Here is a 24,878-nt window from a genome sequence, read left to right as displayed (position 1 = left end):
TATATTTGAAAATATAGAAAAACATCCAAAATATTTAATAAATTTCAATTGGTATTCTATTTTTTAACAGTGCGATTAAAACTGTGATTAATTGCGATTAATTTTTTAATTGTGATTAATTTTTTTGAGTTAACTGCGATTAATCAACAGCCCTACATATAATTCATATTTATTAGATATTAAAAGCACTACATACCACATACTGACAACAGCGCCAGGTTCAGAGACATCTCTCCAATATCATAGCTTTTATGATGTCACATAGGATGTAATGACAGTGAGTTACATCTTAATATCATCACTGCTTCTCGTGGTAACTTGTTTTCTGTGTTTTAGACACTAGTGCCTCAGTGGCTTCATCCTACAGCCTTGGTGGATTTGTCCCTCAGACTGTTGCAATTTCCAGTCTGTTGCATATAATGCTGTTAATATATTTGGGTTATAATATATGTGTGTGTGTGTGTGTGTATATATATATGAATTGCTTTTGAGTTCTGTAACAAAACAATTCACCAGAGGAAACTATATTATATCAATGTTCATGCAATCACCATAAATAAAATACCAAATCCATCTGGGCACAAGAAACTGCAAGCAAATTGTTTACCCTAACATTTAAACATACCTCACACACTAACTATGGGTGCAAAAATATGCTCAGATGCAACTGATATATAATCTACACAATTACTCCCAGAGTCCTGTTACTTTAATATGTATGTGATACCCACTGCCCCTGTAAGAACATTATACCCCATTTTTTAAACAACAAAAAAGGAAATCTCCCACAGACCAGATTCTGAATGCAATTATATCTGTGTAACTAAGAAGTAAAGTCACTAATTTAAATGGAATTACTCTTGATTTACGCCATTTTGATATCAGAATCTGGTCCTATGAGCTCTGCATATTCATATATTTTGTGTTTGAGAATGAAAGGGAATCAGGGTAGCTCTGGGGGAATCTGATAAGGGGAATACCTAAACTCACCACAGATATGCAGCCCACAAAATGTTTTGAGCGTTTTTGTTTTCCTAGCTGTAACTCTGTTCTGGATTATTTCAGTCACTTTTGGAAACGGTCCCATTGTTTGCTATGTGCATCACCAGTGCAGGGCGCCCACCAGAACTGCATGATGCACCTCTGCTTCGCACTAGCTTGGGGCTCTGCCAGGTGCCTGGCTCATACATGGGCCTGTAGAGCTGGGCCAAGAGGAAAGGTCACTGCTGTCTGTGTCTGGGAGCAAGCGCTGTTTCCAGCAGAAAGGCCTGACCCAGGAAAACCAAAAATACTATCCCAGCTCGCCCCTGTATGGTCCTCCCTCCAGCCCCGCCCCCCAGGTTCTCTATGCTCCTCCTTCCAGCCCCTCTCTCCCCTCCCCAGGCTCTCTATGCTCCTCCCTCCCCCCCACCTCTCTATGCTCCTCCTTCCAGTTCCTCTATCCCAGTGGTCACTGACAGGTCGATCCTAGAGGATCTCCAACTCCGGTGGTGCAGCGGGGCTGCTGCTAAGGCAGGCTCCCTGCCTGCCCCGGCCCCATGCTGCTCCCAGAAACGGCCACCACAACCCCACAGCTGGGGTGGCAGGGATCTCCCTCTGCACGCTGCTCCTGCCTGCAAGCATCGCCCCCACAGCTCCCATTGGCTGGGAACGGGGAGCTGTGGCGCTCCGGGGGGGGGGTTGGCCGGCGTGGCGCTCCGGGGGTTTGGGCGGCCCGGCGTGGCGCTTGGGGAGGGGGCGGGGGTTTGGGTGGCCCGGCCCGGCGCTCGGGGGGGGGGGGGTGTTACAGGGGGCGGCGCTCTTCTTTTTTGCCTGGGGCAGCAAAAAACTTAGAGCCGGCCCTGCCTGCACCCAAACTCCCTCCCAGGGCTTGCACCTCTCACCCCCTCCTGCACCCCAAACCCCTGCCCCAGGCTCAGCCCAGAACCCCCTTCTACACTGTGAACCCCTTGGCCCCAGCCCAGAGCCTGCACCCCCCTCTCCCAGCCTGGTGAAAGTGAGTGAGGGTGGGGGAGAGCGAGTGATGGAGAGAGGGTGGAGGAGTGAGTGGGGCGGGGCCTTGGAGAAATGGGCGGGGCCTTGGGGAAAGGGGCGGGGCCTCAGGGGGGAGGGGCGGGGCCTCAGGGTGGGAGGGGCGGGGTAGATCAGGGGTTGCCCTTAAATTCAAAAAGTGATCCTAGGCATAAAAAGGTTGGAGACCAGTGCTCTATCCCCTCCCCAAGTGCCCTATACTCCTCCCTCCAGCCCCTCTATCCCCACCCAGCTCTCTATGTTCCTCCCGCCAGCCCTTCTATTCCCTCCCCATGCTCCTTCTTCCAGCCCCTCTATCCCCACCCAGCTCTCTATGCTTCTCCTTCCAGCCGCTCTATACCCCCCCCCCCTCTCTGTTTTCCCCTCTATCCCCCTCCCCGGCTCTTTGCGCTCCTCCTTCCGTCTGGGGACCTGAGCTCGCCGTGCTCGCTGCTTCTTCCTCTCTATGATCTGCTCGTCTAGAGCCTGTGCGCCCCTCGGGCCCGGCCCTCGCCAGCGGACTCGGGCCGTTTCCGGGGAGGGGCCGAGGCTGGCGCGGGGGTAGAAGCCGCTGGAGCATGACAAGGTACCGGGGCGGGGGAGTCGGAGCTCGGGAAAGGTTCGGGTGAGCGCGGTGTCCCCCGGGTCGGGGGCAGCGGGTAGATGTCGGGGGGCTGGCACAGGGCTGGGGATAGAGGTTGTAGGGCTGACCGGGGGGCAGCGGGTAGATGTCGGGGGGCTGGCACAGGGCTGGGGACAGAGGTTGTAGGGTTGACCCGGGGGGCAGCGGGTAGATGTCGGGGGGCTGGCACAGGGCTGGGGATAGAGGTTGTAGGGCTGACCGGGGGGCAGCGGGTAGATGTCAGGGCGGGGGGCAGGCACAGGGCTGGGGATAGAGGTTGTAGGGCTGACCCGGGGGCAGCGGGTAGATGTCGGGGGGCAGGCACAGGGCTGGGGATAGAGGTTGTAGGGCTGCCCCGGGGGCAGCAGGTAGATGTCGGGGGGCTGGCACAGGGCTGGGGATAGAGGTTGTAGGGCTGACCTGGGGGCAGCAGGTAGATGTCGGGGGGCTGGCACAGGGCTGGGGATAGAGGTTGTAGGGTTGACCCGGGGGGCAGCGGGTAGATGTCAGGGCGGGGGGCAGGCACAGGGCTGGGGATAGAGGTTGTAGGGCTGCCCCGGGGGCAGCGGGTAGATGTCGGGGGGCTGGCACAGGGCTGGGGATAGAGGTTGTAGGGCTGACCCGGGGGCAGCGGGTAGATGTCGGGGGGCTGGCACAGGGCTGGGGATAGAGGTTGTAGGGCTGACCGGGGGGCAGCGGGTAGATGTCAGGGCAGGGGGCAGGCACAGGGCTGGGGATAGAGGTTGTAGGGCTGACCCGGGGGCAGCGGGTAGATGTCGGGGGGCTGGCACAGGGCTGGGGACAGAGGTTGTAGGGCTGACCCGGGGGGCAGCGGGTAGATGTCAGGGCGGGGGGCTGGCACAGGGCTGGGGATAGAGGTTGTAGGGTTGACCCGGGGGGCAGCGGGTAGATGTCAGGGCGGGGGGCAGGCACAGGGCTGGGGATAGAGGTTGTAGGGCTGACCCGGGGGCAGCGGGTAGATGTCGGGGGGCTGGCACAGGGCTGGGGATAGAGGTTGTAGGGCTGACCCGGGGGCAGCGGGTAGATGTCGGGGGGGCTGGCACAGGGCTGGGGATAGAGGTTGTAGGGCTGACCGGGGGGCAGCGGGTAGATGTCAGGGCGGGGGGCTGGCACAGGGCTGGGGATAGAGGTTGTAGGGCTGACCGGGGGGCAGCAGGTAGATGTCGGGGGGCTGGCACAGGGCTGGGGATAGAGGTTGTAGGGCTGACCTGGGGGCAGCAGGTAGATGTCGGGGGGCTGGCACGGGGCTGGGGATAGAGGTTGTAGGGCTGACCCGGGGGCAGCGGGTAGATGTCGGGGGGCAGGCACAGGGCTGGGGATAGAGGTTGTAGGTCTGACCCGGGGGCAGCGGGTAGATGTCGGGGGGCTGGCACAGGGCTGGGGACAGAGGTTGTAGGGCTGACCCGGGGGCAGCGGGTAGATGTTGGGGGGGCTGGCACAGGGCTGGGGACAGATATTGTAGGGCTGACCGGGGGGCAGCGGGTAGATGTCGGGGGGCTGGCACAGGGCTGGGGATAGAGGTTGTAGGGCTGACCCGGGGGGCAGCGGGTAGATGTCAGGGCGGGGGGCAGGCACAGGGCTGGGGATAGAGGTTGTAGGGCTGCCCCGGGGGCAGCGGGTAGATGTCGGGGGGCTGGCACAGGGCTGGGGATAGAGGTTGTAGGGCTGACCGGGGGGCAGCGGGTAGATGTTGGGGGGCTGGCACAGGGCTGGGGATAGAGGTTGTAGGGCTGACCGGGGGGCAGCGGGTAGATGTCAGGGCGGGGGGCTGGCACAGGGCTGGGGATAGAGGTTGTAGGGCTGACCCGGGGGCAGCGGGTAGATGTCGGGGGGGCTGGCACGGGGCTGGGGATAGAGGTTGTAGGGCTGACCTGGGGGCAGCAGGTAGATGTCGGGGGGGCTGGCATGGGGCTTGAGGTAGAGGTTGTAGGGCTGACCCCAGGGGCAGCGGGTAGATGTCGGGCGGCTGGCACCTGCTCGAGGTAGAGGTTTTAGGGCTGATGCAGGGCAGCAGGTACAGGTCTGGGGGTAGAGGTTGTAGGGCTGACCTAGGGACAGTGGGTAAATGTCGGGGGGCTGGGCACTGTAGTTGATACAGTACTGGGGGTAGAGGTCAGGGAGTAGGGGCAGTTCCTGTAGGGCCAGCCCTGTGGGGCTGGACATGGTGCCCCTGGGTGGGCTCTGTGGGTCTTGAGGGGTTTGGCATGGTCCCTAGGGAATGGAGTATGGGGGTAGGTTCAGTAATCCAACTGTCATGATCCTAGGGGGGGAGGTGTGGGAGGGTCTTGACATAGTGGGGGGGTGCATGGATGGGGTTTCAGATTGTGAAGCAGTAGGGCTGGCATGGTGTCTAGAGGTGTGTGAGGTCTGAGGGGTGCTGACATACTCCCTGGGGAGGTGGGGTATAACCTGAAGGGGCTGACACAGTGGTGAAGGTGTGGAGGGTTGGGAGGCATAGTTTCTGGATGTGAAGTCTGAGAGATCCCACGTGGTGTCTAGGGGAGGGTGGTAAGATGCCTGAACGGTCTAGGGCAGTGACTGAGGTACCTGTGAGGAGAGGACCATACTGGGTATTAACCCAGTACCTATGATGGGCAAGAAGCATCCTGGAATGGTGTAAGCAGCCATGTGATGTCCGGATGATATTTCCCATTGGCACTGGAAAGGATTTTTCTCACATGTCCCTCTTACTCTGCCTCATGTAGATGCTGGAAACTTCCCCTTACTCCCTCCCCCCCATGGTGGAACTAATGCACCTCCCTGCTCCTCATCTGCACTGGGGGATGGGATGGGTGCTACAATGGGATTTTTTTTTTCCTATTCATGGTACTACAAAAGTTCCTAGTGCTTTTTCACTATAAGGAGGACACTTGCAACTCTGAGACTGCTTTCTATCCAATAGATAGATCACTTGATGATTGCCTGTTCTGTTCATCCACTCTGAAGCTCCTGGCATTGGCCACTGTCGGAAGACAGGATACTGGGCTAGATGGACCTTTGGTCTGACCCAGTATGGCCATTCTTACGTAAACCCTTGCCATCAATATATAGTGGAAATTCATAAAATCTAAAAAAACACACAAAATTCTACCACAAGCAGAGTTTTTACTTTGAGAAGGGAGAAGTGCGAGAGATTCCATGAAGTCTAATAGGGATTTTGCTGTTGCTATTGACTTCACATGAAAGGTGCTCAGTTACTGTGGTAGTGGGTGGCAATATAAAACTCTAAGATAGACATGTTTCTGAGACTCCTTCATCACAAGATGATAGGAACACCAATCCCATCTCAAATTCATTGACTAATAGTCATCCACTTTTACCAAATTTTAGACACATAGCAAATGTTTTGTTTGGTGGATGATTTTTTTTTGTCTTTTGGTAATTGAAATAAATATAATTAAATCCAGATTCTGTATCAAAATGTCCTCGTTTAGTTTGGAAAACTGCTATTTCAAAGCTGTTCTGGGTTGTAATAATTTTGGCCTGTGGCTAAATGTCAGTTGGGTTTTGGCATGTCAGCCATCCAGAAAGAACTTGTGAATCTAAACACTTGCATAGTCCAGAAATTTGTGAGAAATAATGGAAGACTCATGTTCCCAGTTATCTTGCCACTTTCACTGTCAGTCACTAAACTCATTTATGAATGAGAGTCCCATGAACAATGTGATGGCTCTGTGCATCTGGTTTCTAGGATGTATCCCTGGACTTTTGTTTGTGATCAGTTAGGGGGTCTGGGTCGAGTCTCGCAGTGATCATATTTAAACTTTTCTCTCTTTCTAGAATGCACATGATTGGGGTTTGCACTGCTTCCCTGGGCTCACTTGGGCTTATGCGGTTTTTTGGTGTGCCCTGGTCATGGAGTCTGGCAGCCACGCTGGGCGTTTACATTGGCAGCGGAGGATGGAGGTTTCTCCGTATCATCTTTAAGACGGCTCTGAGGGATCTCTTGTAAGTGTTGCTTTGCGGGCCTTCATCTTATTCTGTCATGTGTTGGTTTTGTGTTTCCATAAAATAACCTTTCAGTACTAACAATAAATTTGTATCTATTTCAACTCTAACAACTTGCATTAGCAGCATAGCAGGGGAATTATGACCTAGAGTGTTGGAAATATACCTACGGAGACTATAATGTTTCTGGACCCTAGCTGAAACCTTTCCACCTTATAATTCCTGAAATGTTTGGAAAGGTGCTTGGAGTAAGAACTTATAATAAATTGGTTTTGTGTCATTAAGCTTGACCGCTTCAAGGTTTAATTTGCAGTTAGAGTTTTTTCTGTTTATTGTCTGTTCTTTATGTGAGGGGAAGTGAATTGTGGCTTGAAAGTCTTAGTTTATCTAGGAACACCGATAAGTTGAATGGCTCAGAATGAGGACTTGCATTAAGGAAATGTTCTGATTGTGAAATGTAACAAGAGGTTTGTAAAACATTTGTTAAAGTGTGTGGAAAGTGTTACAGAAGCAAAGTATCTTGTTCCTGCTAAAGTTTAAGGGACAGTCAGTCAAGATTAAGTTTATAGATTTTAAAAAATAATTTGTGATTCAGACCTCAGTCTCTAGTCTCTCCCCTACCTCCTGGGGCAGCCAGAGACTCTGTAATTAGTGTCTCTCTCAGTTCTGTGCCTCTTGGGCTTCTGTGAGGGAACTCCTTTGTTCTAAAGGATTTAGGGCTCTTGTGATCACCAGAGACTGCCTAGCTTTACTGTGGCTGTCACTGGACTTTGAAGGACTGTTTCCTCCTGATTGCATGGCAAGTGAGGAATAATGGCAGAAAATAAATAGAGAGAATAAAGCCCCTTCAGAATGTGAAAAGGGTAGCTAACAAGTGAAAAGGCTCTTCTGTTCTGTCTCTGGCACAGCTCAGTATAGGGTCACCATGAAAGGCCAGCTCAGTCTCACAAAATGCCTGCAGCTTGTTTCTCAAACAACCCCCTCCCCCATCCTATGGCTTTGCTGACCAGGGTTCCTGCTGTTGACAGTCATGGGGATGTAAGGCTTTTACAGTGCTGGTAATAAATAACCTTTCAACTTTTTGGGGCTTCTTGCAAACTCCTGTTGCACAACTATTTCCTATGTGATGATAAAGAAAATACAGCCACCACCTTCCTCCCCTTTAGGAAAGTAGGGTCCAGGTGGGTATTCTCATTTGGGTGTTGATGCTATGGTAGTATGTTTTAGCATATTTAATTCTGTCTATTGAGAAATTACAATAAGTATCGAAATTGAGACAGACCATGAGTGTCTTCAACAGAAACAAAACAATATAAGTGTGAAGAATCCAGAGTTAGATTTTAGGAAATGAATTCCTGCCCCATAACCGATGTAATAGAAACTAGAGAAATCAGAAAAGACCACTCCTTTCCTTGTGAGACTATTCCAGGGTCTAGTAGATTTCACAGTCTGTGGATTTTCAGTTACTCAGCCTAAATTTTTCCTCTGTTCATTTTATCCATTAACTTCTAGTTATGCTCCCTCATAAATCCTAAACAATCTCTTCCCTCACCCCCCTTAGTGTTTGCTTCCTCCAGTTATTTGTAGACTATTGTTTTATCTTCTCCCTCACCACAGTCTTCATTTGGCAGCATTAAGAGACCATCTCTCACCACCATTCCTGGAACAGTTTAGGGGTTTGAATGGTAAGAAGATGCATATGAAGAGCAATACACTGGAGGTTTTTCTCTGACAAGAAACAACGTCCCCAATCACAATTGTATGGCTTTTCTACGTGGGAAGTCTGCCTCTGTTCTGTTAAAGCTCAGATTATGAGTTAATGATACATGTCCAAGCTGTGGTTTTGTTTTTAAACTTTCTTTATGGAATTATGGAAATACTTTTGTGTTCCAACAGGATCTGCAAATTACTAAGCTTATAACCTAATACTAGGACATTGCAAAGCATGTTCTGGCAGGCAAGCGTTGTTCTAAAACAAAATGTATTTGCAATTATTTCCTTGTTGAGAAAGCAGGCTCCCATTTTCCAGTCCCCCTAAATGAAATCCTTAAAATAAGGATCTGTAATAGTCTCATCCATGTCTTCTGTCAACATGTCTTTTTTTTAATTTGGTTAAGGTATTCAAATTAAATTTGCTGTGGATTATATGTGTGTGGGGTCTGTGTGTTATCTAAGTGTCTAAAGAGGCTCGCTGTGGTGCTCTGTCTCTCCAACATAACAGAAATATAGCCAGCAAGCATTGTTCTGTGTGGGACAGCAGTGGTCCAGACTTCCAATTAGAGAACACTGCTTTAGCTGGCTCAGGCCAATAGCCTATGAGTCAGACTCCTCTGTGGAATGTGTGTTTTTCTTTCTTTATGGAAGACTGGCCTTAGGATCCGGAGGCATCTCTGAGAGAAACTTGAGTCCCATTATGAACTCAGACTTTGTCTACACTAGCACTTTTGTCAGCAAAACTTTTGTTGGTGAGGGGTGTGAAAAAATACACCCCTGACTGACATAAGTTACACTGACAAAAATGCTTGTGTGGACAGTGCTATGTTGGTAGGAGGCCGCTCGTTGGGGTTGGTTTAATTATACTGGCAGGAGAGCTCTCTCCCGCTGTCAAAAAGTGGCTATGTGGGAGACCTTACAGCGGCACAGCTGTAGCGGTGCAGCTGTAAAGTCTGTAGTGTAGACACAGCCTCAGTGTTTATCCTGATAAAAATCTCCCACTTTATTGGCATCCAGCATAACAAAGAGAAATAGACAAATCAGACCTAAGAAGTCTTGGGGCTTGAGGTCAAATAAAACTGGTGCATAAATATATACTATGTTCCCATCAGCTGTAACCAATAGAGATTTTTATTTTGTGCTGTTATGCATCCTCCTAATGTTGTAGGGATATGTCATGGCTCACTAGATTTTTGCCATCGCTAGATGAGGACTGAGATGTCAGATATAGAGTGATCACTTTGTGAAAAGTGTTCACCTATAGATGACATGGTGTTTGTCTTTTATAATTTTTCTGTGAGAGTTCATTCCAGAGTGTAGTGATTGTCTCATTTCACCCACATAGTTGCTGGGGCATTTCATGCACTGACCTCTCAGTCCTCATCCTCAACGGAAACCTACACAACACCTACAAAAGAGGAGCCTGGGAACTTAAATTCTTTACTTTGCTAGACACCAAAAATCCTGGACTCAATAGACAGACAGGATTTATGATTTATTACAACAATCTATAATCCACTAACTCCCCCACACACATTTCCCCCCCCACCCCTTCCTCTCTATGACTGGAAAGGTGTTAACTGGCCACTTCACCTTTAAAGGTCCCTTGAAGTGTATTAACTCCGTATGCTAAACAAACTGTTCCACCTTGTGTTTAGCTATGACACTCTGAGTACGTTGCCCAGACCTGAGGAAGAGCCGTGTAAGCTTGAAAGCTTGTCTCTCTCACCAACAGAAGTTGGTCCAATAAAAGATATTACTTCTCCCACTTTGTCTCTCTGATTAGAGTCTATTCACTTTCACTTTGAAGTTGCAGGAGAAGCCCTGGGGGCAGCAGAGGCCCAGAAACTGTAGGAACATGGCACTGCACTGGTTCACGTTTGTAAGTGCTGAACTATAAGGGCTAGAAAGAAACTTGCTTTATTTAACAATAAACCTTAGATTTTGCAGAAATTAATAGATTGGGGCTCCCAACTCTTCAGAGAGAGATTATTTCCTCTCCCCCCACCCCCCCGGTCGGTGAGTGAAATTTTCAAGCCGCATAAGCAGTGTAGAAGCATGAGTCAAAATATGTCGGACTGTATGTTAAACCATGTGAGGGGTGTTGTACTTTCTGCTAGAATTATGACTTTCCTCTCCTTGCTGCAGTGGCCTCTCGGTGCTGATACGAGTCAAGTATGAGTTGCGAAAGCATCAGCGAACCAAAAACACTATTCCAAAGATCTTCCACGATGTCGTCTGCAGGCACCCTGACAAAGTGGCTCTGATCTATGAGGCCAATGATGAGAAATGGACGTTCCGGCAGCTGGATGAGTATTCCAATGCTGTAGCTAACTTCTTCTACCAGCAGGGGTTCCGTCTGGGTGATGTCATTGCCATCTTCATGGAGAGCCGTCCCGAGTTCGTGGGCCTCTGGCTTGGGATGGCAAAAGTTGGTATTGAGGCAGCTCTCATTAACTTCAATTTGCGTCTGGATTCTTTGGTTTACTGTGTGACAACCTCAGGGGCAAAGGCTGTGATCTTTGGAGGAGAGCTGGCTGCAGGTGAGACACCTGAGAGTTGGCACACATTAAGGACTAACTCCTGAAGTTCTTACTTAGTCCTGATTGAGGCAAGCTCTCACTGAAGTTAGTAGTAGTTCTGAGTAGGGACTTAGGCCATCTTTCCTAGAAAGGTTCCTTTCCTCCCTCATTTGGGTTTCACCGGGAACAGAATGGGAAAACTGAGTCACTGCTGATCAGTTACTAAAGGGGGAGAAGTCTGTAACATGATGGATAAGAGTAGTATTGTGGATAGGGTGACCAGATGTCCTGTTTTTAAAGGGACAGTCTGGGTGTTGTTGTTGTTGTTGTTGTTTTTTTTTTTTTTGGACTTATATAGGCGCCTGTTATCCCCCACCCCCCGTCCCATTTTTTCACAGTTTCTATCTGGTCACCCTAATTGTGGGTAGCTACAAATATTACTTCTGCTCTTATGTCAGTGTCTTCCTGGTATTGAGTTGCCCAGGACTGAGTTCATTAGTTAGGTGTGGTCTCCTTGGAGCTGTAAAGAGGATTAGAAACTCTGCACGCCAGAAGTTCTGCATCTGTGCACAGAGAGAAAAGGAAGGTTATCTGTAATGTTAGGTGTATTCATTTCCTATCCTGTTGTATTTTTATAATCTCTGGTTAACTTCACATTGTGTGTCCTCTACGCCAGTGATTCTCAAGTGCAGCACCAAGGACTTCGTATGCGGCCTCCACGACTTTTGGGGGGCATGAAACTTTTTTTTAAAAATACTTTGACATACTTCATAATAACTGTGTAACTTTTGTGGTATTAATAGTAAATACTCCTTACATCGAAAAGGTTTATTATTTTATTTACATGACACTTCCAAATAACCACATGATTAGAGTGTCACTAGTATAATTTTAACTGTCAAAAACTGCAGCCATTGTGAATTTGCAGCAAAAATTCATTTGAGAACCACTGTTCTACACAATGAGTTTAAGTGTATGGACTGGACACTGTTCTTTATATTGGACATGGTGCATTATATTGCTGTTGAACTAAACTTTCTTCCACAGTTTATTAACATATCTAATTTGGGGATTCTGAATGTATCTTTGAACCATTGGCCTTGAAATCCTTCTAGACTGCTGAGCTGCAGCTCATGCGACAAAAATGGATAAAAAGATAATTTTGCCTAAATTTGCAGTAAGGTCTCATGTTGGATCTAGGATACTGAGGTCATGGTAATTTGAGCATTACTTGGATAGGTATCTCAGTATTTCAGTAGGTCTCTGGCTTTTCTGGTCTTGGCATTGCAGATGCATCCTAGAATACTCAAGGAGCTAATAGAGGAGGTATCTGACCCTCTAGCTATTATCTTTGGAAAATCATAGGAGACGGGAGAGATTCCAGAAGACTGGAAAAGGGCAAATATAGTGCCCATCTATAAAAAGGGAAATAAAAACAACCCAGGAAACTACAGACCAGTTAGTTTAACTTCTGTGCCAGGGAAGATAATGGAGCAAGTAATTAAGGAAATCCTCTGCAAACACTTGGAAGGTGGTAAGGTGATAGGGAACAGCCAGCATGGATTTGTAAAGAACAAATCATGTCAAACCAATCTGATAGCTTTCTTTGATAGGATAACGAGCCTTGTGGATAAGGGTGAAGCTGTGGATGTGGTATACCTAGACTTTAGTAAGGCATTTGATATGGTCTTGCATGATATTCTTATCGATAAACTAGGCAAATACAATTTAGATGGGGCTACTATAAGGTGGGTGCATAACTGGCTGGATAACCGTACTCAGAGAGTTGTTATTAATGGTTCCCAATCCTGCTGGAAAGGCATAACGAGTGGGGTACCGCAGGGGTCTGTTTTGGGACCAGCTCTGTTCAATATCTTCATCAACGACTTAGATATTGGCATAGAAAGTACGCTTATTAAGTTTGCGGATGATACCAAACTGGGAGGGATTGCAACTGCTTTGGAGGACAGGGTCATAATTCAAAATGATCTGGACAAATTGGAGAAATGGTCTGAGTTAAACAGGATGAAGTTTAACAAAGACAAATGCAAAGTGCTCCACTTAGGAAGAAAAAATCAGTTTCACACATACAGAATGGGAAGAGACTGTCTAGGAAGGAGTACGGCAGAAAGGGATCTAGGGGTTATAGTGGACCACAAGCTAAATATGAGTCAACAATGTGATGCTGTTGCAAAAAAAGCAAACATGATTCTGGGATGTATTAACAGGTGTGTTGTGAGCAAGACACGAGAAGTCATTCTTCCGCTCTACTCTGCTCTGGTTAGGCCTCAGCTGGAGTATTGTGTCCAGTTCTGGGCACCGCATTTCAAAAAAGATGTGGAGAAATTGGAAAGGGTCCAGAGAAGAGCAACAAGAATGATTAAAGGTCTTGAGAACATGACCTATGAAGGAAGGCTGAAAGAATTGGGTTTGTTTAGTTTGGAAAAGAGAAGACTGAGAGGGGACATGATAGCAATTTTCAGGTATTTAAAAGGGTGTCCTAAGGAGGAGGGAGAAAACTTGTTCACCTTAGCCTCTAAGGATAGAACAAGAAGCAATGGGTTTAAACTGCAGCAAGGGAGGTCTAGGTTGGACATTAGGGAAAAGTTCCTAGCTGTCAGGGTGGTTAAACACAGTGGAATAAATTGCCTAGGGAGGTTGTGGAATCTCCATCTCTGGAGATATTTAAGAGTAGGTTAGATAAATGTCTATCAGGGATGGTCTAGACAGTATTTGGTCCTGCCATGCGGGCAGGGGACTGGACTCGATGACCTCTCGAGGTCCCTTCCAGTCCTAGAATCTATGAATCTATGTCTTATTAGATGCAAAGAAAGAATTAGTCAGTATTGACAATGTTGTTATTGTGGCCCAGACTGTTGTGCTTGTTGTAACCGAGGTAGTTGTGTTTTGCAGCAATATCTGAAGTGAATGGGATGCTGGGCAAGAACATGGTGAAGTTCTGCTCTGGAGATTTTAACCCAGACTCTGTCCCTGTGGAGACTAAATACCTTGATCCTCTTCTGAGTACTGCATCGAAATCTCCTCCAGATCAGATTGCAGCCAAAGGTTTAGATGGTAAGTTTCTCAGTGAGCTTATTTTCCTGTGATGAATGTATAAGTGTGAGACCTGAAACTCGAGGAGTCCTTCTTTTAGGACATGGTAATGACTGAATGGGCAACTAAGCAAGCAGTGAAGGAGAGAGTAATCCTAACCCAACTTTGAACCACCGTGTATAAAAGAGAAAAGTGAGGCTAAAAGTTGGCAAAAGGCAGCATCCTAACTGTAATATATTCTGGGTGAATATCTGTCACTGGAGTTCATTGGCTTCCTAAGGTTTCCTAGGTTTAGAGAATGGGTATATTTTACTAACTGAGGGAAGGAGAGTGCTGTTACCCATGACCTCAACTCCAATCACTATTACTGGTACCAGATCCAGATGAAAGAGGAAGGACTTGCTATAACTGAGTGTGTGTGTCTAAAAACTCAAGAGAAACCAGATGAGTAGCCTGCTCGTATTTAGGAAAGGTGAAGAAGGGTTTTCCTATTTATAGAGATTCCCTCAATTTTCCCCTAATATGTAGGCTGTGTGGTTTGGTTTCATTACTAATGACCTCACCCCTCTCTATTTTTTTTAATTGTGGAGAAGAGGAGAAAAGAAAGGGAACTGGCTAGATAGTAGTGTTTCATGTTTAATAGAATCAGAAATAGGCTATATTACACCTGTGAGATGAGTAACACTGTTGGTGAGTGTGTTCCTCCCATTTTAGTAACTGTTACTGTAGGACAGTGGTTCCCAAACTGGGGTTCGTGAAATGTTACAGGGGGTTCTCTGGAAAAAATTCCCTAATGGCGGACAGAGCTGTCCCTAGGGACCCTGGGCAGCACAGGGCCAGCAGCCTGGACTTCCAAGAGCTAAGCAGATCAAAGCAAGCATATCTCTTGCACTGAGGAGATTTTAAACTTCAAGACTCCTTATAAGAAATCGAAAGGGAGGTGGGTATTTTTTGCTGTTTTTAAAATTAAATAGGCAGCTAGTATTGTTTTTCATAATAATTTAAAAAACAAATTTAAGCTTTGTTGTAATGTGCGTTGTTTGCCTGGACTGCTCAAGACCTGAATACTTGTGTAGGAGGAACTCTTTGAGTTGGCTTCTTAAATACCTTCATGCTGTTTCACATCTGATACTCCTTGATGAAACATAGGAGCCTTGTCTTACTACAGGCTTATTCAAAGTGATACAAGCTACGAAAGTGAGATCTTGGAAGAGTATTGCCATTTTAATAATGTAATAAAAATACTGTAATGATTAATAAGTGATAGTGTGTAATAAGCATGTCATAAAAACAAATTTTATATTTCCAAGATCACTGCTTTTATAATTTATACTCGGGTAAAGGAGAAAATCCCTGGAAATATTAATTTTTAGGAGGGGGTTTGTGAGACTTGACATTTTAGTCAAAGGAGTTCACAGATTGGGTTAGGGTTAGGGTTCCACTGCATGCATCCGATGAAGTGGGTTTTAGCCCACGAAAGCTTATGCTCAGATAAATGTGTTAGTCTCTAAGGTGCCACAAGTACTCCTGTTCTTTTTGACTAACACGGCTGCTACTCTGAAATCTCCCCAGTAGCATCTGATTCAGGCAGTTGGCCTAATGCCAAGGCAATTTGGAGAAGAAAAGTGCATGCCCTTAGGGCCCTGCATTTTTGATTCAAAGATTAGAATTGAGGCTGTCTTTCACCCTATGTTTTTATGGGTGAAGTTTACTGGCATCAAGGGTTCTCTCTGCTAGGGCTGTAATGTGGCTTCTGTGCCAACAATATTAGTTTACCCTCTCCTGTGCCAGCACTAGATCAAAGCAGTCACTCGTGATCAGCAGATCACTGATAGGAGCAAAGCTAAAACCTAGCCCTGCACAGAAAAAGGGATTAAACAGCTGAAGAGAATCTGTCATATGCCTGGCTCGTGTTTCTGTTCTCCAGATCGGCTCTTCTATATCTACACATCTGGCACGACAGGAATGCCAAAGGCTGCCATTGTGGTGCACAGCAGGTGAGGAGCTGAAGAGAAGCTGCTCTTCATTCAGTGATACTCAGGCTATGGCTACACTTGCAGATGTAGAGCACCGGGAGTTAAACCAGCCCTAGGAGACAGCAGCAGGGAAAGCGCTGCCGTGTGTTCACACTGTCAGCTGCAAGCGCAGTGGCGTGGCCACATTAGCAGCTCTTGCAATGCCACAGAGAGCAGTGCATTGTGGTAGCTATCCCAGTGTGCAAGTGGCTGCAGCGTGCTTTTCAAATGGGGGAGTGGGGTGGAGTGTTTATGTGGGGGGAGAGAGTGTGTTTTGGGGGGCAGAGAGTGTGTCAGCATGCTGTCTTGTAAGTTCAAACAGCGGCGGGGGAAGGGGGAAACCCCGACATCAGCCGCCATCGTCTGTCTGTCTCTTTCTCACGCGCGTGCACACACACCTGCCTCTGCAGCAGGAGCATTCCACAGTAATGGTTTGCTTTGTGTCTCGGAGCAGATAAGCGTGCTGTCAGAAACGGAGCTTTGAAAGGGGATATACATATGCCTGCAGCCGAGTTCAAAACAATGACCAGAGTGGCCACTTGACTTCAAGGGATTATGGGACGTTTCTGGAGGCCAATCACAGTGCAGTAATGCAACATGTTGTCCACACTGACACCCTGGCATTTCAGCCGGGGCGCAGGAAGCTCTATGCCTCTCGTGGAGGTGCATTACCAGGGGTGTTCCAGCCACGGAGTCCAGGTGCTCTACGTGCCTTGCCAGTGTGGACACTTCAGGAGTTAGGGCGCCCAAGGCTGATTTAATGCGCTCTAACTTGCAAGTGTAGCCAAGCCCTCAGTGCTGTGTTCATTTCCATTCCTTAACATCCCTTGTGTTCTTGCAGGTACTACCGCATAGCTGCCTTTGGGTACTATGCCTACAGAATGCGCCCTGAGGATATCCTCTACAACTGCCTGCCACTCTATCACTCAGCAGGTATGCTTCCTCCTCAGGAAGCAAAGGTTCTCAGTATTGCTGCCTATCCCAGTGCCCAGGTTGCTTCTGGTGCTGTTGAGGACCTTCAAGTATTGTTGTAAATTAATTTATCCAAAGTGATTGAAGCCAGAGCCAGCACTGATATCCTGCCCTGCTTTGTCTTCCAGGTAACATCATGGGAGTCGGACAGTGTCTAATCCATGGCCTCACTGTGGTGATCAGGAAGAAGTTCTCAGCCAGTCGCTTTTGGGATGATTGTACAAAATACAAATGCACAGTAAGCAGTGTCTTGAATTCTGCCATGTTTCTGCAGCCTGGAGTATATGGGAGCAAACTAATTTAGGAAGTGGGATTATTTCTAGCTTCAGCAGGGAATCTCCAGGTATCAGCTCTGACTTTTCCCTGCCATCCACCTCAAGCATTCAACTGCAAGCCCTCTTACTTCTCCAGCTAGCATCACACCTCAGCTCCACCACCACTCCTGAGACTTTAGACTGTAAGCCTTCATTGCCAAATCTGTGTTGCTTCCAGGTCCTGATGACTACAGGAGACAAAGACAAGAAGTGGAATCTGGGTTTCCCACCTGATGATATAGACCATGCTGGACTAACATCAATCAGTCTAACATCTTTAGCCAGTCCATTCCTAAATGAGCAAAAGAGGAATATCAGGAAATATGGTGCATAGAGATGAAGTGGTAAATTCTGCCCCGAACTTCACAATTCCAATGAGCTTAACTTGCCACTGGAGTTTTATCTATAGTCCGGTTAAAATACAATATAGAAAAATGAATTATAAGATTCATAACCTCCATATAGATATAAAACATGAGCGAACCAGTAGTCCCTTCCCAGCCCTAACACCTCTGACTTTTGCAATAATGCAATTAATAATACACACGTGTAGTAACTTCAAACATTCTTTGGAGCTAGACAGTCAGAGAATGGGTTGCTGGCACATGAAGAAGAGGAGTCATCTGGAATCTCTCAGCTCTTGGAGGGTTTCTTACTTGACAGAAAGCCTGTTCCAGATGTCTATTTTGGGTTCTGTATGGAAGCTTAAGAGAAGATAAATCCTGGCTTTAAACACGACTATCTCTCTTCTAATAGCAGGCAGATCTACTACAGGAGGATCTTCTGCTTGATACGTAGCGTGACAGGCACAATACGGGGAGGACTGCACTGATCACAAGTCTTCTTTCTCCTCCCCTATTGGCATTGCTGTTATGTATCTCAGAGGCTGGTATTGAAAGTTCTATGTTTATTGCCCATGGCTCCAGATGCTTGTTCTGAACCACTTTTAACTGCATTCTGACCCCAAAAAAGCAGCATTCCCATGAGCCCCTGCTCTTAAAAGGACCTTATGATTAGGAGCAGCCCATTTTTGGACAGGCATGAGCTTCGCTGGAGTTCAGGATAACAACTGTAGGGGAGGAGAAGAGCAGGTTCCTCCAGGGGTGAGGGGAGAGAGGCTTATCTGAGATCCTCTGATGCAAACTATGGTTAGAGGAAGCAGAACAGGACTTTCTGGGATGAGGCCAGCCAGGGCTGCTCAGCAGCAGCTGCAAGAAGGGGAGGTACGTGCAGGGTCTTTGGACACCAGTATTGTTAGCACACTGCACTTTATTTGAACTCTGGGTATTATTTCCCCTCTGCTGATTGGTTGTTGGTCCAACCTCCATTCCCCACCCTTCTTGGCAGTCCCTCTACTGCCAGCCTTGCCATTTCCCCACCCTCTGTGCTCTTCTCCATCCTTCCCTCCCTACCACACATTATCCCCCTTCCTTCCATTTCTGTATGGCCTTAGTCATATTAACTCCTTTCCTTGCTCCACACCATGACCCATAATAAATATTCAGGAAATGGCACTAGCACTGTGCCCCCATCACCCTAGTCACTTTGCTTGCATGCAGTACCCCTCTCCTCACTCCTTGTCGTCGTCTTCTGTCTGTTTAGAGTGTAAGCACTTTGGGGCACGGACTGTTATTTTATATTTGTGCAGTACCCAGCAGAAGGATACCCAATTGTAATTAAGGCTTCTGGACATTACCACAATACATTTAATAATGGAGGTGCTGAGATAGCGGCATTATTTATGGGATTACCTTTCTATATCCATATGTTTCAGCTGTTCCCAGGGCATCATAAAGGTCTCGTGGAGACTGATTTATATTTGTGTTTGCTTCCTCAGATTATTCAGTATATTGGGGAGATCTGCAGGTATCTTCTGAACCAGCCAGTACGGGAGGCAGAAGCACAACATCACGTGCGACTTGCAGTGGGAAATGGATTGAGACCCACAATATGGGAAGACTTTACAAGGCGCTTCAGAATTAAACAGATTGGGGAGTTCTATGGAGCCACAGAGTGTAATTGCAGCATTGCTAACTTGGATGGAAAGGTATGCAGTGGGTGGCTACAGTGCAAGGGGAGAAATATATAGTAAGAGGGATACAGTACAGAGGGAGATGTACTTTCTGCCTGTTTTCTTGGCTGCTTTGCACAGTGTCTTTTGGGACCCTATCACTGGGCTGCAGGGAGCTAAATCTGTGATTGTTTTTGTCTGCGCCACTTTTACAGGACAAATTCTCATCTTGGTGGTGGTGGTGGGGGATGATTTCCTTTTTAAATAGGGAATGATTAGAAAATTCCCACCCACACCTTTTTTAGGAGAAGGTAGACAGCCAGATATAACAAGGAACAGGCAACTCAAAGGCTAAATGATTCATTTTAGCCCTTCACTTCCTCATGTGTCTTGGGCCATCTCTTGAAAGGTTGGAGCCTGTGGTTTCAACAGCCGGATTTTGCCCAATGTTTATCCCATTCGCTTGGTGAAGGTAAATGAAGACACCATGGAGCTGATCCGTGACTCTAGTGGGCTCTGCATCCCCTGCTGCCCAGGTAAATGTTACTGTGTACACCAAGTTCTCAAAGCTTTAACTGTTCTACAAGAATACCAGATGGGCATTAGCTGGTTCAAGGAACGAGTAATGGGATATGAAGCCTTTCACTTCCAGGTCTCTGCTTCAAAAGTAGCCCAGCTCAACAAAATATATCATACAGCAATATAGTAACCTGCATTAAGTAAGTCTGTGTTGCAAAAACTGCCAGCACAATGGCCAAACTTGTTAGCAGTTGTGATCTCATGGGGTCTTCTCCTGTTTTTTCTAGGGGAGCCAGGCCTTCTTGTGGGTAGAATAAACCAGCAGGACCCCTTGCGCAGGTTTGATGGCTATGTCAATGAGAGTGCCACCAATAAGAAGATAGCATGCAATGTGTTCCAAAAAGGGGACCGGGCATACCTTTCAGGTACTGTCAGGACAAGTGCTGGCTTCATCAGTGTTAGACACAGATATGTTTCAGTCACTGGACAGGGGAAATGGCTCTTAGAGCTCCCAGGGTTTAATCAGCTCTTTGTAGAGGCTGACAAGAAATCTTATCTTAGGGTTTTGTTCTGCTGCCATCTGCGTAGTATTCTAGATTCAATATAGAATGTATGAACTACAAACAGAAAACCCATAGAGATGGATTCTCTCTACCCCACCCCTTATTGCTTTAGCTTTTCTCTCTTGTTTCTTTCCCTCATCCTGTTCCAGCTGCAGATCCTGTAGGCACTGGGGAAATGGCCACTGATTTAGCTCCACACCCTTGGGAGGTAGGTAGGAATAGTCTTCTCTTTAACTGCATGTGCTGGACCTAGATGACATATTCAAGGGCTGAAAGGCAGGGCCTAGTGTTGCTTAATCAAGTACTGAGATTGATTGTGGCTTCTCTCCCCCACAGGAGACGTGTTAGTGATGGATGAACTTGGTTACATGTACTTCAAAGACCGTAGTGGGGACACATTTCGGTGGCGAGGGGAAAATGTCTCCACCACAGAAGTAGAGGGAATCCTGAGTCACATCCTCAGTCAAACGGATGTTGCAGTGTATGGAGTGGAGGTACCAGGTAACTAGAGACCTAGAACTCCCAAGATTCAGGGGGGAGGCAAGTCAGGCAGATATACAAATTGTGTATCTTATTCCCCAGGACAATTTGAAATTGACCATCTCTGATGGAGTAGGGTGCCCCAAAATGGGGGAAGGTAGGCAGGGCAACAGAGGGGTCTGATTTGGCCAGCACTTATCGTGAGCAGTGAAATGAAGGCCCCATGGATAATTCACTAATCAGTACTTGTAACTTATGCTGCTGTTGGTGAGATCAGTACACATGGGGGAAAGGTGTGATCGTTAGTGGTTGAATCCAACTAAGAAGCAATCTGTCTGGGTGCCCAGAGAGCTCTGATCTCCAGATAGTTCAGCTCAGTGTTGGAGTGTTTAGTGCATGCTTTCCACCTTGGTTTATAATGACTTATTCTTAAAAAGAAAGGGCTTGTTTAAGGATGAGAAATAGGAAGGAGGAGACTCGTGTGTTTGATGTCTCAGCCTGTTTATAGTTTGTGCTCAGCAGAAATTCTTGGTGAAAGTAATCTTCAGGATTCCATGGAGACTCGTTTGATTCCATACAGGAACATGCATCTTGGTATAATCCCCAGGGGAGTGGGGATGGGGTTGGAGGGATGCTTGTCACTGGGCTCACTTTGGGAGCTGCCACTCCAATGCTGAGAGACTTGTCTGCTGTATCTCCCAATAGCTGTCAGTCATGTTACCTGGGTCTCTGGTCTGAGGAACTGTTACAGACCAAAATGAGCCTTTATAAAACATACATAAATGGCTCTTAAATTCTCTGGGCACAAATAAAGGGTCTGGAGAAAGTTACACTGAGCAAGAGGAAAAGTCCCTTTATGAAAAGGGAAACTGTTTCAAGCAAGTGTCTGGTTGGAAAGTTCCCATTAAAAGGCTGTTCAGTCTCCTTGGTTTTATCGCAAACTGAGTCTGGGTGGAGGAGGAAGCTTAACAAGATGGAGTTGGATTAGCTTTCTGAGATAAGGACATTGTGACCTTACCTTTGACTGAGGAGGGCTGGAAGTGGTTTCCTTCCAAGTCCATCAGAATTGCAAGGAGTTCCCTACCACAATGGTTAAAGCATGGTACCTCTTCCATGCTGCCCTCACTTGCAACTGAGGGAGAAAAGGGTAAGGTTCAGGTGGGTATCTGTATTTACACCTGTACCCAGTGTCTAAAGTCCAATCCAGCACCATTCTCTCTGTCCTGTACACTCTGAGTTCTGCTGTTTTATTTCAGGGGTTGAAGGGAAAGCTGGAATGGCAGCAATAGCAGATCCAAAAGCGAAACTGAGTCCTAATGCTTTGTATCAGGAGCTACAGAAGGTGCTGCCTCCCTATGCACGGCCCATCTTTCTTCGTCTCCTGCCTCAAGTTGACACCACAGGTACTGATGGGTCACTTGCAAGTTCTTTTCTTGTTAGCAATGCATGTGTCAGTAACCTTCAGACCCCAGAGCTCAGCTCAAACTTGGAAAGTGTCAAAGTTGCCACTTGCTTAATTGTACTGTGTAGCAATAAGAAACCTGCACTTAGTCAGATGGTTTTATTTGGAGTTAATTGGCTGCTGCCATGGGTCGGTCTGTCTGTCTTTTTCTTTCATGGATTACTTGTGATTCTGCTGGATTTTGCACATGAGTGAAATAATGTCTGTAGTTGAATTTTATACAGGAGAATAGCTGGACCAAGGCCATTAACTGAAGAGACCTTTGCAGAGGAAAAGATTTTTGTGCTTTCTAACACTTGTTCTGGGTTCAGTGCTGTGGTATAAGCCAGCTCTATATATGGGTTAGTGGGAGCCGTTTGCCAGCAGTAGAGCACTTGGGAATATAAATGTAGCTATCTATCAAACAATCTAAAGGGTCCTTGTAATCTGCTGAAGGCTTTCGCAACCCCCTCGGTCAGTGATACTCAGACTGCGGCTCGTGAGCTGCAAGTGGCTCTTCAATGTGTCTCCTGCAGCTCTTTGCAGCACATTAAAACACACTGTGATTTTAATTATTAGCCAGTCAGGATGCTTTTACTATGTTATTATCAACTTATTTTCTGTGAGAATAACATATACACACATACATACCCGGGGTGGCCAAACTTACTGACACTCTGAGCCACATGCGATAATCTTCAGAAATTCGAGAGCCGGGCTTCAGCCCCATAGGGCGCACCTGCCAAGGCTCGGGGCTTCAGCCCTGCGCCTGCTGAAACCCCAAGCCCTGACAGGCGCCTCCTGTGGGGAAGAAGCCCTGAGACTCCTCTCCCCGCAGGGCAGGAGCCCCCAGATTCCCCCCAACCTAGTCTGGTAAGTGGAGAATGGAGTGAGGGTGTGGGGAGCTCTGTGAGCCGCACTTTAACTGTAAAAGAATTGTATGAGGCTCCCAAGCCACAGTTTGGCCACCCTGCTATATACACTAAATATTTCCACTGTCATACTGTTTAAATATGACCAGTACTATAGTAAATGAAACAATGAATTCACACGACTGTGGCTCTTTTGGGTAATATTGATCGCTAATTTGGCTCCTGAACCACTGATGTCTGAGTATAATTGCCCTAGCCACTCCATCTTGCACAGAATATTTAATACCCGATCATTTGCCCTCATTCATGCTGGAGATTTTGTAAACATTCACGCTTTCTCAAACGGTGACTAACTGCCTGGTCAGCTGATTAAACAGCTTTAGAGGTGGCTGTTGTCTCTTTTCCAGGAGGATTCTTTTTTAGTCTTCTGAAGAAGTGGAAGCAAGAAATTACATAGCTCACACATAGTAAATATCAACCAACTCTAGATGGCAGAAATGACAGACCAGTATGACACAAGATCTATAATTGAGATTGTGAAATAGTTACAAACCTGAATAAAAGCCTTTATTAATTATTAGACAGAAGCTACATGAACTTTCAAAATGAAAATTAAATGGCAAATTTCACCACTGTGCAGCAATTACCAGCCCCATCAAAAGGTTGATCTTCCTGGTGCATCTCAGCCTTATTCTAAGGGATGTGCTGTCAGTCGTTGCAGCCAGGAAGATGTTGGTTAGATTTTCAACATGACAGCTAAAGACTGACCTTGTAATTAAAGCATCAAGGTTCCCACCTCCACTCTTTCCACATACCATAATCTCTAAAGCAGCAAATAGGTTTAACTGAGCCACTGAACTCCTCAAAACATTGCCAGTTGGATTCAGTGCTATAGACAGCACTTACAGGAATCCAAATATTACATTTTTACAACACCTGCAATATATTGCACGTTGCATCATGAGGTCTTTTTACAAACATGAACAATGCCTCACAATGTCCCTGTAATGAAGGTTTGGGCTATAGCAGTGGTCCCCAAACTTTTTTGTCTGCGTGCCCCTCCCCTTACTTAGTCTCTCTTTCTCTCTCTCCCTCCTCCCCCCCGGTTGGGAGCTAGGCCTCGGCCAGGAGCGGGGCCAGTGCTGCAGCTGGGGGTGGGGCCAGAGTGGAGCTGGGGGCAGGGCGGAGCTGGGTGGCACTCCCTTCCCACCCACTGTGGGGGCTGGCCCAGGCTCCACCATGCTACCCCCCTGAACATTCCTCCATGTCCCCCTCAGGGGTGCATGCCCCACAGTTTGGTGACCACTGGCTTAGGTCAAGAACACAGTACAGGATCTGTGCAATTTCAATTGTGCATTGTCAGAGGTTGAAGAAACAAAACCTATGGTGTTTGTAGCACATATACCATGAATGGATTGTGATTTGTCTTTTGTACTGATACCAAGGGATCTAGGGCCTGAATCATCCCGTCTCGTACCAGCCAGTGGAGTTACTTCTCACCACCATACATCAGAAGTATCTGGCTTCTAGGTTTAACACCAATAACAAGTAGTGTGTTGGTCACATTTATCTTCCTAACTCTGTTTCCACGGGTTTCCAGCTCTGAAAATTTTCACTTTAGTGTTTTCTTTCTCTTTTCCAAGGCACATTCAAAATCCAGAAAACCCGTTTACAGAGAGAAGGATTTGACCCTCATCAAACATCAGACCGGTTATATTTTCTCGATCTAAAGTTGGGAAAATATGTTCCATTGGATGAATGCCTCTTTGAAAGGATCCGTGCCAGAAAGGTCGCTCTGTGA

The 24,878-nt window shown here is 47.0% G+C and overlaps 1 protein-coding gene across 1 annotated transcript; it reads left to right on the top strand.

Moving 5' to 3' along the window:
- The first annotated feature begins 2,588 nt into the window (after nucleotides 1-2,588).
- Nucleotides 2,589-24,878, top strand: SLC27A1 (solute carrier family 27 member 1). The gene is made up of 13 exons (XM_065419569.1): nucleotides 2,589-2,629; nucleotides 6,434-6,601; nucleotides 10,463-10,857; nucleotides 13,750-13,911; nucleotides 15,818-15,887; nucleotides 16,747-16,838; nucleotides 17,006-17,115; nucleotides 19,029-19,238; nucleotides 19,612-19,738; nucleotides 20,009-20,146; nucleotides 20,621-20,785; nucleotides 22,021-22,167; nucleotides 24,721-24,878. Exons 1-13 carry the CDS (start codon nucleotides 2,589-2,591, stop codon nucleotides 24,876-24,878), a joined length of 1,983 nt encoding a protein of 660 aa, XP_065275641.1.

The sequence above is a fragment of the Emys orbicularis genome, chromosome 19 (genome assembly GCF_028017835.1).
Source record: "Emys orbicularis isolate rEmyOrb1 chromosome 19, rEmyOrb1.hap1, whole genome shotgun sequence".
Taxonomy (NCBI): Eukaryota; Metazoa; Chordata; order Testudines; family Emydidae; genus Emys; species Emys orbicularis.
The sequence above is the reverse complement of the archived record's forward strand: the minus strand, read 5'-3'. Positions and strand labels throughout refer to the sequence as shown.

Excerpts from the sequence above, each read along its gene's own strand:
- SLC27A1 (XM_065419569.1), top strand. The coding sequence starts at position 2,589 with ATGACAAGGTACCGGGGCGGGGGAGTCGGAGCTCGGGAAAG. Across the intron at positions 20,786-22,020 it reads GTATGGAGTGGAGGTACCAG|GGGTTGAAGGGAAAGCTGGA; the intron begins GTAACTAGAGAC and ends GTTTTATTTCAG. Across the intron at positions 22,168-24,720 it reads GCCTCAAGTTGACACCACAG|GCACATTCAAAATCCAGAAA; the intron begins GTACTGATGGGT and ends CTCTTTTCCAAG.